This window comes from Doryrhamphus excisus, chromosome 1, assembly GCF_030265055.1.
Source record: "Doryrhamphus excisus isolate RoL2022-K1 chromosome 1, RoL_Dexc_1.0, whole genome shotgun sequence".
Classification (NCBI taxonomy): Eukaryota; Metazoa; Chordata; class Actinopteri; order Syngnathiformes; family Syngnathidae; genus Doryrhamphus; species Doryrhamphus excisus.
In genome coordinates, this window is record NC_080466.1 from 23,820,001 (window position 1) to 23,834,082 (window position 14,082).

General features: G+C 41.0%; 1 protein-coding gene across 4 annotated transcripts in view; it reads left to right on the plus strand.

Annotated features, from left to right (window-relative positions):
* Window positions 1-14,082, plus strand: part of csnk1g1 (casein kinase 1, gamma 1) — a 40,550-nt gene that overhangs the window by 17,925 nt on the left and 8,543 nt on the right. For 2 of the 4 annotated variants that reach the window (XM_058045900.1, XM_058045902.1), the window contains exons 5-12: window positions 3,091-3,242; window positions 4,579-4,813; window positions 4,895-4,980; window positions 5,953-6,037; window positions 6,175-6,323; window positions 6,395-6,502; window positions 8,075-8,185; window positions 12,196-12,302. In XM_058045900.1, coding sequence (XP_057901883.1) covers window positions 3,091-3,242; window positions 4,579-4,813; window positions 4,895-4,980; window positions 5,953-6,037; window positions 6,175-6,323; window positions 6,395-6,502; window positions 8,075-8,185; window positions 12,196-12,302 — 1,033 coding nt within the window. The remainder of the gene's footprint in view (window positions 1-3,090; window positions 3,243-4,578; window positions 4,814-4,894; window positions 4,981-5,952; window positions 6,038-6,174; window positions 6,324-6,394; window positions 6,503-8,074; window positions 8,186-12,195; window positions 12,303-14,082) is intronic. The other 2 variants (XM_058045903.1, XM_058045904.1) reach the window with 1 other exon arrangement.

Sequence of the window (14,082 nt, forward strand, 5' to 3'; positions counted from 1 at the left end):
GCAGAGCTAATGCATTTCATACTGTAGGAGGATGGTTTTCTGTTGGAAACTCATCTCTTGATTGACCTTTTGTGATGTGGATTGGTTAAACACGTACAGTGGAAGCCGCTTGTCTCGATTTCCTCAGACCAGCTGACTGACGTTGGAAATTAAAACCAAAACAAATCATTGCTTGCACTTTTACTTATGACTTTGGTTGGAGGCGAAAGGAGAATGTTTAGGATGATGGAAAAGGATTTTTTTTAAGCCACAACAGTTTGTTGACATTTTCCATTTCTGCACATTCATATCATATTCTAGCAGCCGGGTTTTTTTGGCACGCCCACTGCACTGTGGGCGTGCTTTGGTCACACGCCCAAAGTGCTTCCTAACTACCAACGAACCCCACTTTCTAATTTTGTGGGTGTAGGAGTTTATGATAAATGAATAAAGTGTTTGGAGAGCTAATTGAAAAGTGTTTAGGAGCTACTGGCAGATCAAGATCTACTGGCTGGAGTAGTAACTGACTAATATTGCTGAAAAACAAAACATAAACCTCAAAGGCTCAGGCCATCGTCACGTTTGTGGCAAGTTTTTTAAGAAACTGCTGCAAAATCAAGCATTTCGGGCAGCAACAATAAACAATAAAATTAACTTGTGTGCCATGGCCAAGGCTATTTTTTCCTCAAGTATGCTGTACAGCATGGTGGATGCTCTGACTGACTAGCATTTTGCTTCACACTAGACCTGTCGCTAAACAGAGTTGTACTTTTTGTGGGTTCTTTTAAGTCGGTTAAGAATGTGTAAGCCTGTCATAACAGCATCTCCATGGTTTGCTGATACATCTCTCTTACTATCACAAGAATACTGAGATAAACTACTGTATAGTATTTGTGGATGTGAGCCAGAGAGAGGTTGGCTATATTGTGTACATTGTATATATTGTAAAAATAATAAAAGCTCCATTTTCAACTAGTCTATGTACTCTAAGTGTTAAGCGTAAATTGTGGCGTGGTTTCTTTACATTTTGGAGGGCATATCTTTTGTCTTTTATCTTTTGTTTTGCAAAGACGAGGGCTAGAAAAGGGCAACTGTGCGGAAATTCATTAAATATTTAGAGAGTAGGTCTGCCTTTCTTAGTACTAATCTGACTCATGTCTCTCCTCCAGATGGGATAATGTGACATCACTGCTGCACCTCATTCTGTACAGCCGATGCTGTTGTCATAGTGCCTGTAGAATTTCTGAATTAATGTGCATTGACTCACTTGCCCGATCAAGTGTTGTTTTCTGCATGCAACCAGCCGTCGCTTGGTACTAATACGGGTTATTCAGTTAGCGATTGTGCTTGTCCTTTCAAACATGAGGACTATTTCTCTGTGGGCAATCTGCAAAAGTAGTTTCACTGTCATGTCTTTTCGCGACTGCACAATTGATGTAGTGTCTGGGAAGAGCAGTAGGTTTGTTCAAGGTCAGGTGGATACTTTTGTGATTGGGTATTTGCAGGAACGAAACATTATACCAGATCCTTAACCACTGCCAGCACACAAATTGAAACACGCACTTCATATTGACCAAATGTAAGAAATAGATTTTTAAACATAATTTGATCTCCACAAATGTATGATTTTGGCATTGTGTAGGAGCAGTGCAGCCTCATATGCTAAAACGTGTGATTAATATACACTTCCTGTATACTCTATTTAGTGCCCTTTCATGTACCAAACAAAGCAAGAAAACCCACAGAAACTATAAATGATCTCTTACGTATGATATCAATGACATCGACCTTAAGAAGGGTTGCATGTTCTTACACTGTAAATATCGGATACATAAGGCTTTCTGTTGCAGACAAGGATATCTGCTGTCAAGTGTTTTCTGTTGAATAACCATTTATCAATTTATTTACAATATCTCCAAACCAGCACATTGTACGCTTCCCACAGGCATGAGGTGCCACTGTACAATTAGCAACCCACAGAACTGGATAATGATGTCCAGAAACACAGGATGGAGCACAGCGTGACTCCTACTTGTCCTTATGCTGGCAAGAGCATGTATTGTGCCAGCGTACATCCCACAATACAAGTCCACCTGTGGGGATTATTACTCCATGCATGGGCTTTGCCAAGTGCGGAAGTGCCAGAATTCTTTAAGGAATCTACTTCAGCTTGAGAAAAATAAAGTCATATTTTTGAAACGTGCAAATCTAACTTTTGATGATTTTTTTTTATTTAAAAAAGAAAGACACCACATAATATCCTCTAGAAAAATCTGTTGCGTTTTTTTAGGAGTATTTCCAACCATGTTATGTTCTCTGAGAGGAGGCTCACTGTGCCACACTTAGAAAATCCTCTGTTCTATGCCATGGTATTAACATGCATACAAATTACAAGCTCACCTGTAGTCATGTCTGTAGTTGCGAAATTTTTCCACATCAAACGGGGGATCAAAGTTTTTTTTTAAACACGGGTAGTCCCGCAAATAAGTTCATTTATTATCAACTCGTACACCGACAAAATTAGAAAGTGGGGTTCTGCAGTAGTCTGGAGGTCCTCGAGAGTGCTTGGGAGTGAGACCATTTGCAGAGGAGTGGGCGTGCCCGCTGTGGATGTGGACTTTTTTGGAAATCCAAGGAAATACAGCTGGAATAGATTCTGAAATCTAAATTCTGGAATATCTAGAAAGTTTTCAGTGCAGGTTATTGTAAGTAGCTCCTCTATAGGAGTCCACAACTCAATACAAAGGGCTGTAAAATGAGCACAATAGCCCCCCTTTAAAGGACTGAATGATTTTGAACCTCTGTGTGACAGCATATCATTTTAGTTTGTGAAAACTGCATGTGCGAGTTCAATTTTAGTTTTCCACTCTTTCCCAAGCATTCTGTATTTTCTCTAATTTCATTTGGTGCACCACCTCCCACAGGTCTATGTTCACCTTGAACCCAACTCTATACAGTATGTAAATATCATTTGTCAAAGGAGGCAGCAATAACAAACAGTATTGCTGTCTCAGCTTCCACAGTACAGACCAGTATACAGTCTTCTATTGACTTATATTGACTATATTTGTCTTTTGGACTCTGAATATTTGCCTTTTCTATGTTTTACAGCCGAAGGTGTCCCCCAGGTTTTTTACTTTGGGCCCTGTGGGAAATACAATGCCATGGTTCTGGAATTGTTGGGCCCGAGTCTGGAGGACCTCTTTGACCTATGTGACAGGACCTTTTCATTGAAGACTGTCCTAATGATTGCAATCCAGTTGGTGAGTTGTTCACATGTTGGCCTTTTAACTCATTCGCTACCAAGACGTAGTTCTACATTTTTGTCAACCCGACCACTCGCTCCTAAAGACGCATTTATACGTCTTACATTTATTTTTGTGCTAGAGGCAAAAAGAGGTGATGACGCAACTCCACAATAGAGGAGAGCAAGTTTGGTGCAGTTTTAAGCTGGGGGAAAAAAGGCCACACAAGGTGGCAGAAGTGCATTTTATAAGAACTCGGCCTGCATCTTTTCCATACATGTACACCAACTAGAAAGTGAAAAGGCATGGAGTCTTGTAGCATCAAAGAGATTACACATTGGGGGGTAATTTTAATGCATTCGTGCAAATGTGTGCACACATACAGTTCAGTTCTAAATGTGAAAATTGTTATATTTGTAAATAAAGTAGTATTTTCATGTAAAAGAGACAATCTTTTGTGTTATGTTGTGGCGTAGTTGTCCACATTTGGTACTGTATGTCAAATGTTTGCAGCTTTTCTTGAAATGCTGGCTGTTCAACTTTATTAAAGAGCATCATTTCTTCTCTGATGTAGCAAAGTACAGTGTAGTGTGTAGTGTTAACTGTCGGAACGAATCCTCTGTATCTGGATGTGTATTTTTTTCCAGATAGTAAAACTGCTTCGGGTGGATATGTTAGAAGTTGGTCAGTGTATTTCTGTTTGAAGCCCGACTATTGCCACTGCGGGGGTGTGGCATTTGGCTTTGCAATGATCTTTTCCCTCCTAATGTCTACTACGTTACCTTGCATTGCTCCTCACAAGGCTGTACTCTTGTTGTGTGTATGCTAACGAGAGCTGATGTCATTCATTCACTTGTATATGGAACACTGTGGTTCCGTGAAGTGTGTCGGTGATGAACCAATGCAGAGTGAACCCCCTTCCTGCTTGTGTATACAAGTCAAGGGTCAGTGTAATTTTGTGTTCCAATAATTAGTGTTAAAGGTATTCAAATCAATAAAACAACAAGGGTGCCCAAATTTATGCACCATCCTACTCTTGTTTAAATAATTATTAGACACTTTCTGTAAATCCTATAAACGTAATTTCACTTGTCATATATTAGTGTGTTCGTCTGCTATATGAAACTAAAGGCCATTTACAATGGGGTTGAATCGCTTTGAGTGAAGCTTTAAGCATCGATGCTTTGTTCAAACGACGTCTTGAGAGATAGCAGGAAGAATGCTAGTACAATTATCATATATATCATATAACATTATCATACCCAAGCTAGTTGGACATGGCGCTATTATAGGTTTCTGCTTTTTATTGTTTCCTATCTCTTGCTATTTGCTGACATTTGCCCTTTGTCAACAGATATCTCGAATGGAGTATGTGCATTCTAAAAACCTCATCTATAGAGATGTAAAACCTGAAAACTTTCTCATCGGGCGCCAAGGAAATAAAAAGGAACACATCATCCACATCATTGACTTTGGCCTGGCCAAAGAGTACATTGACCCTGAGACCAAAAAACACATTCCATACCGGGAACATAAGAGCCTGACTGGTACTGCCCGCTACATGTCCATCAACACACATCTGGGCAAAGGTACGCTTTGGGATGACACCTTTTTGTCTGGTGTTCTGGCTCTTGAAACCTGTTCATTATAAAACGTTTTTTTTGATGTAGAGCAAAGCCGACGAGATGACCTGGAGGCCTTAGGTCACATGTTCATGTATTTCCTTCGGGGGAGTTTGCCATGGCAGGGGCTAAAGGTAGGACAACTTTAAATTGTGTTCAAGACCATGAGAATGAAAACGACTACCGGAAAACCCTTTCAAATTTCACCAGGCATTTTTTATTGACCTGAATGTAAGATCTTTTTTTCAAGCATTTTTCTAAAGCATATTTTATTTATTTATTTATCTATCATCTTGACAGTTGTCTGATCACCATAATCTCAAAACATCATAACTCTGTTTGCAAACTTTAGCCTTACTTTTAAGGCCGACTTCACAGTATATACGTAGTTTACATACTCTGATTTGGACCCATTTTCTACCGCTTTTCCTCACGAGGGTCGGGGGGGTGCTGGAGTCTATCCCAGCTGTCTTTGGGCAAGAGGCGGGGTACAACCTGGACTGGTGGCCAGCCAATCACAGGGCAAATATACTGATTTGGACCAAAAGTGGAAAAAAATAAGTTTAGTATCAACACTGGTATTTCTGTCATTGGACAATAAGGACATGATGTCATCAGGACATTATTGGGCAGCTTCTGGCACTAATTAAGTGATGTCATTGAAATATTCTACACCAAAATGAGTGTTCAGTGAACAGCTTGGAAAGCGGTATAGATTTACTGTCCACTGTAATAACACAACATTTATTGTATAAATAGCTGGCAACACCACACATTCCTGATGACTGTGTAGTATATCCAAGTTTGAAGTCCATAGTATTGTCTCTTGAGAATACAAGTACATGATGTAACAAAATGGTTACTGAAATGTGTGTGTTTGTGGTCACAAGTTAACATTCATTCATCATTGGCATGATTGTCATGTTCAGTTATTAATCTGGATAGTTGTTTTCCAAGCATGGAAGGGTAACACAATGTAGGTCATCAGTATTTTTTGTAATTACGGATGGAATGTGTTGGAATGTATTTTGACAAATTGCTAAAAAATCATCACATTCAGCCAAGATGAATCTGTACATGTTACACCTGTGTTGGATCTCCTGCAGGCTGACACACTGAAAGAACGATACCAGAAGATCGGAGATACTAAACGAAACACTCCCATCGAGGTCCTATGTGAGAATTTCCCAGGTATTTCTGAGTCATCTACCAGTGTTGTTTTGATACACAGAGCTGTATTTGTCATTATCAACAAATCATGATTGGTCATCACGATGATAAGCTGTTAGCCATCATGAATTGAACCCATGTTGTATTGTTTCATTCAGAGGAGATGGCCACCTACCTGCGATATGTAAGACGGTTAGACTTTTTTGAAAAGCCCGACTATGAATATTTGAGGACTTTATTCACTGAGCTCTTTGAGCGCAAAGGATACACCTTTGACTACACATACGACTGGGTTGGCAGGCAGATTGTAAGTAACACGCATCAAATGTCAACATCATGCAGTGCACATGGTTTTTTATGAGTTGTTGTTCCCTGCAGCCCACACCGGTGGGATCTGTCCATATAGACTCTGGGGTCTCTGCAGTCACGAGAGAAAGCCATCCTCACAGAGACCGGACCTCAGCACACCCACCAATAAGAAATCAGGTATGAATGCTTTTTGTATTTCCGATTTTTTCAGCTACAGTATAAATACAGTATGAGTCAGTCTAAGGTTTGGCCTTTTGTTTTTGCTCCTGGACTCCCCCTACAGTTTGTAAAACCATTGTATACCTCCGTGTTGATTATAAATTGATAGGACTAAAAGTTCATTTATTAATTTATTAACCCACAAACATACTTGCTAAGCTCATCTTACACAACACAATAGATGTTTGGCCTCATCCATCACTAAAGTTAGTGATGCCAGATATGGTGTATATTGAAGCTTGCTTTTTGCTTTCTGTGGAGTTACCGTCTCAATATGTGTACACAAAGAAAGAAGGAATTGTGTTTTATGTGTGTATGGGGGGTGTGAATAATACGGGTGGTCCTTGGGTTACAAATGAGTTTCGTTCCTGGACTATGATGCAAGTCTATTTTTAGTGTAAGTCTTAATTATATCTACATTAGCTTGCAGATTCAGTAATAAAATGATTAAAAAAAAAAAAAGAATAATTGAATGAAACGGTCAAATACAGTACTTACTTTGGTCCTTACTTTCATCCCTGTGGTTGTCCTACCTCCTTAAAATATTGACCCACTCTAGTCCCAGGCTAGTCTGGAAGGATGGCCTTCTTTTCTCCCCCCTGATCTTCTTGTAACAGCACACAGAATCCATAACCCCTCTGGCATTCATTAGCATTCAGTAATCTTTATCTTTGACCGTCACAGTAGTTAAGCGCTTGAGACCAATAAAGAGTCTGAGAGTTTTTATTTTCACTTTCATAGTGATGGCTTTCCTTTTCTTTGCCACACTGTTGTTTGTGAGATAATGAATGAGAAACGTTAAATGATAAGTTATGTTATGCTCCCTCAGTGTAACCACAGGCACATGCTTTATTATGGCTATAGTTTTCGAGCATCTCTCTTGTGGGAGTGGGAGTAGTTTGTAACCACGGAATGGCGTTACCACAGAACGGTGTAACCCGAGGACCATCTGTAGCTTTGTGACCAAAATAAAAATGGAGAAGACATCATTCTGTCTGTCAGACATCTCAGTTCAAAACAAATTAAACTTGTGCAGGTTTTTTTTTCCACGTTGTGTGAAAGTATTGATTACATGGCTCCACATTGCTGCTTGAAGCAGTCAAAGATAAAGGGCTGGTTAAATGTCAATCAAGAATTGCAAACAGTTCTTATTGAGTTGACCACTGTAGTCATGTAGTGATATCATTGTTTCGATGTTTGGTCATTTCAAACATTGTTTTCATATGATTTTATTTTGTCATTGTCCATTTCTTTCAAACTGAGGCCAGTTTTAGATGACTTGACCTAATTTGGTCACAGGCACATATGTTTCCTGTTTCCTGAAGCCTTGCCTGGTTTGGTTTCAATCTATTATTTTGTTGCATTTTTGTTCTTCAATTTTCATGGTGCTTTGCATGAACCTGGCCTGGCACACTCAAAATACCCATCTTTCCTAATGCAACTATTCCATCACCCCTCCCTCTCCCATTGCACTCCCAACCCCCCCCCCCCCCCCCCCCCCATCACTCGGCGTCCCTGACTCCTGAGCAGACAGCAGTCTCTGATCGACGAGGAGCATGGGAGGTACAGCCCACTCGCCAAGCAAACTCCTCCTATCTGACCTCACACCTGGCAGCGGACAGGCACGGGGGCTCAGTGCAGGTATACACCCCTCACCTGATCAGCCAGTAGCCCCCTCCAGGTCTGTGGAGTCAGATCTGTCTCATAGCAACTCAGTGGCATTGTTCAAGTGGAAGTGTTTGTACTGAAGAAGCAGCCCACATTAAAAAGCTCATTATTTTGAAGCAAATTAAAAGGACAATTATTGAAATGAGTTCTCATTCAGCAATATGATAGGAGAGAATATTTTCTCTGGCAAGGTGTCAAGGTCAAAGATTACTAAGAATATGTTCTATTTTTAGTGTCTGATATAGAATGTATAGAAGAGCTGATGAGGTGTATGAGACAGATCTACAGTCCCACACCTTTGTGCCTCTGGCTGGAGAATATTATTTTTCCCTACACCACCATCCGCATGTCATCATGATGCTTTCCAGTACAGTCGATGATGATGTTATACATTATAGCAGAAGACTTTGATTGCAGACCTTTACACCTTTATGTCTCTCCTGAGATGGAGAAGCTTCTTGCATGGCAGGATTACCCGATTAAGTGTATGCTCTTACTGTAAATCTCAAATGGGCTTTAAGGAGAAACATTTGTTTCCCAGTATAGTGAGAACTCAAATGCTGAGCTCAACGTATTCCTATTCTCATCGATTTCCCTCCATAGGTATTGAGTTTGTATGTTCTACATTACATTCTACACCTGCTAGACTAATATGGCATGAGGAAACTGGGTAGTATGACAGTCTAGGTCAGGGGTGCTCACACTTTTTCAGCATGCGAGCTACTTTTAAAATGACCGAGTCAAAATGATCTACCCACTACAAAAATGCAAAACATCTATTTATTTTCAAATGTATTGAGGATTATTTGTACGTACAATGTATGTTGATGTACCTTACATAACCAAATGAGCCAATATTGCAAAACACACATAATTAACTATTAACATTTTTTGTAATTACCTGAGTTTACTTTGATGACTTGCACTGAATTGAACCAGCCAGGGATGCATAGTCCGGACAGTAGCTGCTGATAGCCAGGTTAGCCAGGCAAACGCACTTCGAAAAAGACATTGTGAAAAAAAAAGTCCACCTCCCATTCCGTATGGAAGTGATATGTTTTTGCCTTTTTACTTGGTCCAGCTCCTTCACTCATTTTAGTGACCATAAACTTTAGCGAGGGCTTAAAATCTCGCAATTCGCCGACTAGCTTAGCACTTTGCATCGTTGTTTACGCATGAGCGGTGACCTAAAGGTCAAAATTCAGTTGTCATCTGACTGGTTGTCCTGTATGTCAATCAAGTAACGGGGATGGATGATAGGCTGACATCGTAAGTTCTGCTGCACTTAGAGACGTTGTTTGATTTGATTGGTCGCCCGAAGGGCAACATTCAGTTGTCATCTGAATGGCTGCCCTGTATATCAATCAAGTGACGGCATTGATGCTGGGATGATATTTTTTTAATGTCACGCAGCGATCGACCAGTACCACCTCCGCGATCGACCAGTACCACCTCCGCGATCGACCGGTAGATCGCGATCGACTTAATGAGCACCCCTGGTCTAGGTCCTTCCTTAGCATCCGCAGGCTGGTTGGTACCATCAGAAAAACATTTGTTTTACTTACAACCACTGTAATATTGTTTAAACATAAAACCTGTATGTCAAACTACATGCAGTCAGTTGGCAGCTAGTTAGTTCTAGCAGTGAACCTTAGCCGTCAACTTCGCTGATCTGGTCTTTAGTTTCACTTTTCACTCTGCTCACTCATCCCTGTGGCTTACGACCATCATCTCTTGCCTATCATTTCTGACTTACATGGCACTGCAATACTCTTCAATGGTGGACACTCCATTGCAAAATACTTATCATGATGATGAGATAATGATGATGAGGTTTGCACATTTGGAAGTGAGCCATGAAAGAAGTTTGGGATAGCTCAAAACGCTCTGTTTCAAAAAGCATGGAAAATCTGCCCCTTTTATGATGTCACAGCGGCGCGGACTTCCTTAAATGGATGAGGCTGTAAGCCAGATAAGCGCTCAGCCCTCCCCCAAGCTCCGCTACTCTGTATGCAAAATAAGCTCAGGCCAAAGATATTGTATTTGGTGATTCCTGGCAAGAGAAAAATATTTTCCTCCAACAAATATCTGCAAAACTGTCGCTTGGGCCAGAACCAGCGTGCTCTCGCCGGGAAAGGTGCATTATTTTCGGGCACGCTGTGCATCCACGCGGTGCCCTGACGTCCGGCTTCTGAGCTCTACGTCATCAAGGGTGCCTTTAAGTCTGTCCAACAATGAGCGCTATCCCTCAGGCACGCAAGGTTGCCACACGTCCAGCTTCTCCCGAGCTGCAGTAAAAGAGAAATGCACCTTTTTCTCGAATTTTGCCCATCAACCACAGTCCTCATGGGACACGTCTTTCATTTTTCTCTAAAATTATTTCTTTCTGCTTTCTATAAAAGCAGATAAAGAGACAGCTCATTAGTGCACATATTGGGACACACCTAAGCCGCATACAAAGGCTGATATTAAAACGCCTCGAAAAACCTCCAACAAGGTTTTATGGTTTCATATGCGTACATGGTGTGACAATGCAGTAACAGGTACGTTCGTAATAACATGTAATACAGTATTTTGGTCCATTACTGGTTTCACATACTGTTGCAACATAGAATGGAATGCCTCCACCCAGTGTTAATTTTTCCAAACTATAAAACAAAAACACAGCAGTAGTAGCGACCGCTCCAGTATGGGGCTTTATCTTCCGCTTTACCTTCCTCTGTGGTGTGGCAAGGTGTCAGTACTTCCAAAAAACTGCAGTATACCTTTTTAAATAGTAATAATTTGAATGTGAGACTGCCTATTCCTGTAAATTATGGTATGTATTCCACATTGAACATCCCTTGTTGAGGCTGGTCCTCCTTTTGGAAAAGGTTTCACCCCAAAAAACAACAAATTTCTCAATTTAGCTATACAGATCCGCTGTGGCGACTCTGTAATCAGGAAAAAAGCCGAAAGAAACAAATAAAAGTTGTGAATTATGCCGGACTTTGAGATTTGGTGAAGTATCCCATCAATACCAGCCCTCCCATTTTCATAGATTGACATATATTAATGGAAAACTGGGGATGTGCTGGTGCTTGCTCGCACCAGATGCACCCTCAATTACATTTTTGTGTGACTTTTGGGCATAATTTTCCACAAACATTTCACAGCTACTGTATACAATCTTTAGGGTGTTAATATATGAAGATTCTACTGTATATTATATAATCTAGTCAATGTGTTCTCTCTCACTCAGTATTTGTCATATTGTATCCAGTTTACACTTCTACCTACTCTGCTATATGCCAAATATAACATGTTTCAAACTATTTTGCATGGATTGTTGGTATTTTATTCGGCCATCTCCTGGTCAGCAAACACCCATCTGTATCTCTCCAGCGCTGCACACAGGCTACGGGATAAGTTACATAATGGTTAAGAAGGGATAAAGCAGTAAGCAATACCCATGTAACAAAATCCAGCTGACAGAGTTGACGCAAGCAAGCATGTTTAGTGAGGGCTGCAACTAGCAAGGAGTAGTTGGCGCTTTCCCAAAACCCAAGATCATCCATCAATCATCATCCATTACTGAAGGAAAAGACTTAAGATAGTCAAATGCAGTTATTTATTTAATAGTGTACAGCTGTAACCAAACAAGTGTATGAATAAAAATGTGTTTTGTACACTTCTTCCATATAGGAGACAAACCACGACCTCGACATGGCTTGTTCTCATAAATTCTAACTACTTCATAAACAGTGTAACTTTCAGTGGTTTTCACTGAAAGTGAATGTTTTCATGTTTGTGTCGTGTTTTCTATGTTATTCATGCGTGGCTCGCTCATCATTGTGACATTTCACCCACATCCATACAATGAAAGTAGGGTGTTCATAAATTCTACATATTTGTCACTGCCGTGCTCACATTTGATGCTATACAATATTTTGACATCTGAGTTGTTGCAAGCAGATTTAAATGAAGGTGTGTCTGTGCCGCAGGTGGTCAGCTCAACCAACGGGGAGCTGAATGCTGACGATCCACTAGCAGCTCATTCTAATGCACCGATCACAGCCCAGGCAGAGGTGGAAGTGGTGGACGAGGCCAAGTATGTGTCATGCAGCCGCACCTCTTATCCTCCATGTCCCTATGCTGCCTCTTCTCTTTCCTGCTCTACCTCTCCACCCCCTTTTTGCTTCTCCGTTGCCATCTTTGCTGTGCTGTAGAATTGTGAGCTTGTATCTCCTGTTTGACTGACTCCATTTGATTGTATATGGAGGTTTTGATTTGGAGCCTATTACACCCCCCCCCCCCCCCCCCCCCCCCCCCCCGCACCCACTCTTTAGCGCCTCGAGCAACAATGACGCCATGGAGCATGGGTCACCACCTACTCGGTAAAAAGTGCTCTGTTTGCAGAATGTCACGTGGCCCAACTCACTAAGAGAATAGAGAAAAAGTTCAGAAAATGTACCAAATTGAAATGCATACAAGGGGACAAGTAAGTTATTGAGTGGTTAATATTGACCAAACATGGGTGTGCAGCAGGCGCCAACTCTTCAGATTGCGGTGAGCTCATGTTGAAGCTCAGAGGGGGAAAAAACAATGTGGAGATTACATGCCCTGGTACACAACATACTGTAATTACTATCTAAATCTACTGTCAAATCAGGCTAAAAGGTTAACTGATTAGTGTCTCTGTACTGTGCTGTTTCAGATTTCTGAACACAATGTCAGAGATGCAACAAAAGATTGTTACCTTATGAATCACAATCGTTTTGCACTTGTTTCTATTTTTGCCCAATGATGATTCATCCTCATTTGGTGTCCATTCACACACCTGTTTGATATGATGACTAGCGTCTTTGCTGACGGTCCACTTTTGGCATCGATCGTGTCAAAGTTACCTTGGAGTAAACCCATATTTCAGAGGTTGCCGTATGTGACTAGTAGTGTGACTACTGGAAAGGACATAATAAAGATCATGTTAGTTGAGTATTTTGGATGGGGGCACTTGCTGATCATCTGACTAAAGTCTGAGTCATTCAAGTGCGCAAAGACAATTTCAAAATGTTCAAAATTTGTGACACACATAATATCAGTAAACTAGTCGTGAAAGCAATGTGGAGACCTAAACCTTAACAATGCGGGCGGTATCGAAGCGTGTCTCATTCACATGAATGGGTGAACTTTTTCACCCCCTCTTGGAGCAAGCCGGGGGGTTGAGAAGGGAGGGGGGAGGGGGGGTTCTCAAATCATTTCTATAGCGTATTGGATCTTCCTTCTGAATTTCTGTTAATTAGAGACCATTAGGCCCAAACTGCCTTTTTTTCTAGTTTATGCCTCCTTCCTGCTCTTTGTGCATTCTTTCTGTGAGATGATATTGACTTTGCTTTCTTTTCTGCTATGGAGTAATGAATGAAGCTATGAGTGATGCATGCCGTTGCATGCCGTCACACGGGACACAATGAGACCAAGTAATGCAACAACTGCTTCACAGATGATGGACGTGATGTTGATGGGGGGAACAGGCTTGCTATTGTTGTGCACGAGACAGTACTTGGATACTCTAAAGTCTAAAGATGTCTAAAGTCATGCGGGAGCGTGGTCATTTCGTGCCAATGCGCACCATTTTCAGTCCCAAATTCCATGCAAAGTGTGTACTTTATGGGGAAATGGCACAAACAGTGCGCAAAATCCACTTAACACTTTTCAGGCGTGCCATAGATAAATGACTCCAATGCAAAGGCGAAATGCGTGCAGGTGTAAATGCCTCTTTACATGCTATTCACAGAAGCAGAATAGGCCACAATGCCTTTGGAATGAAAAGGCTTTGTTTATTTGGGGATATTTAAAGTGCATTCAAAAAATTCTATCTGCATTTGAAATAT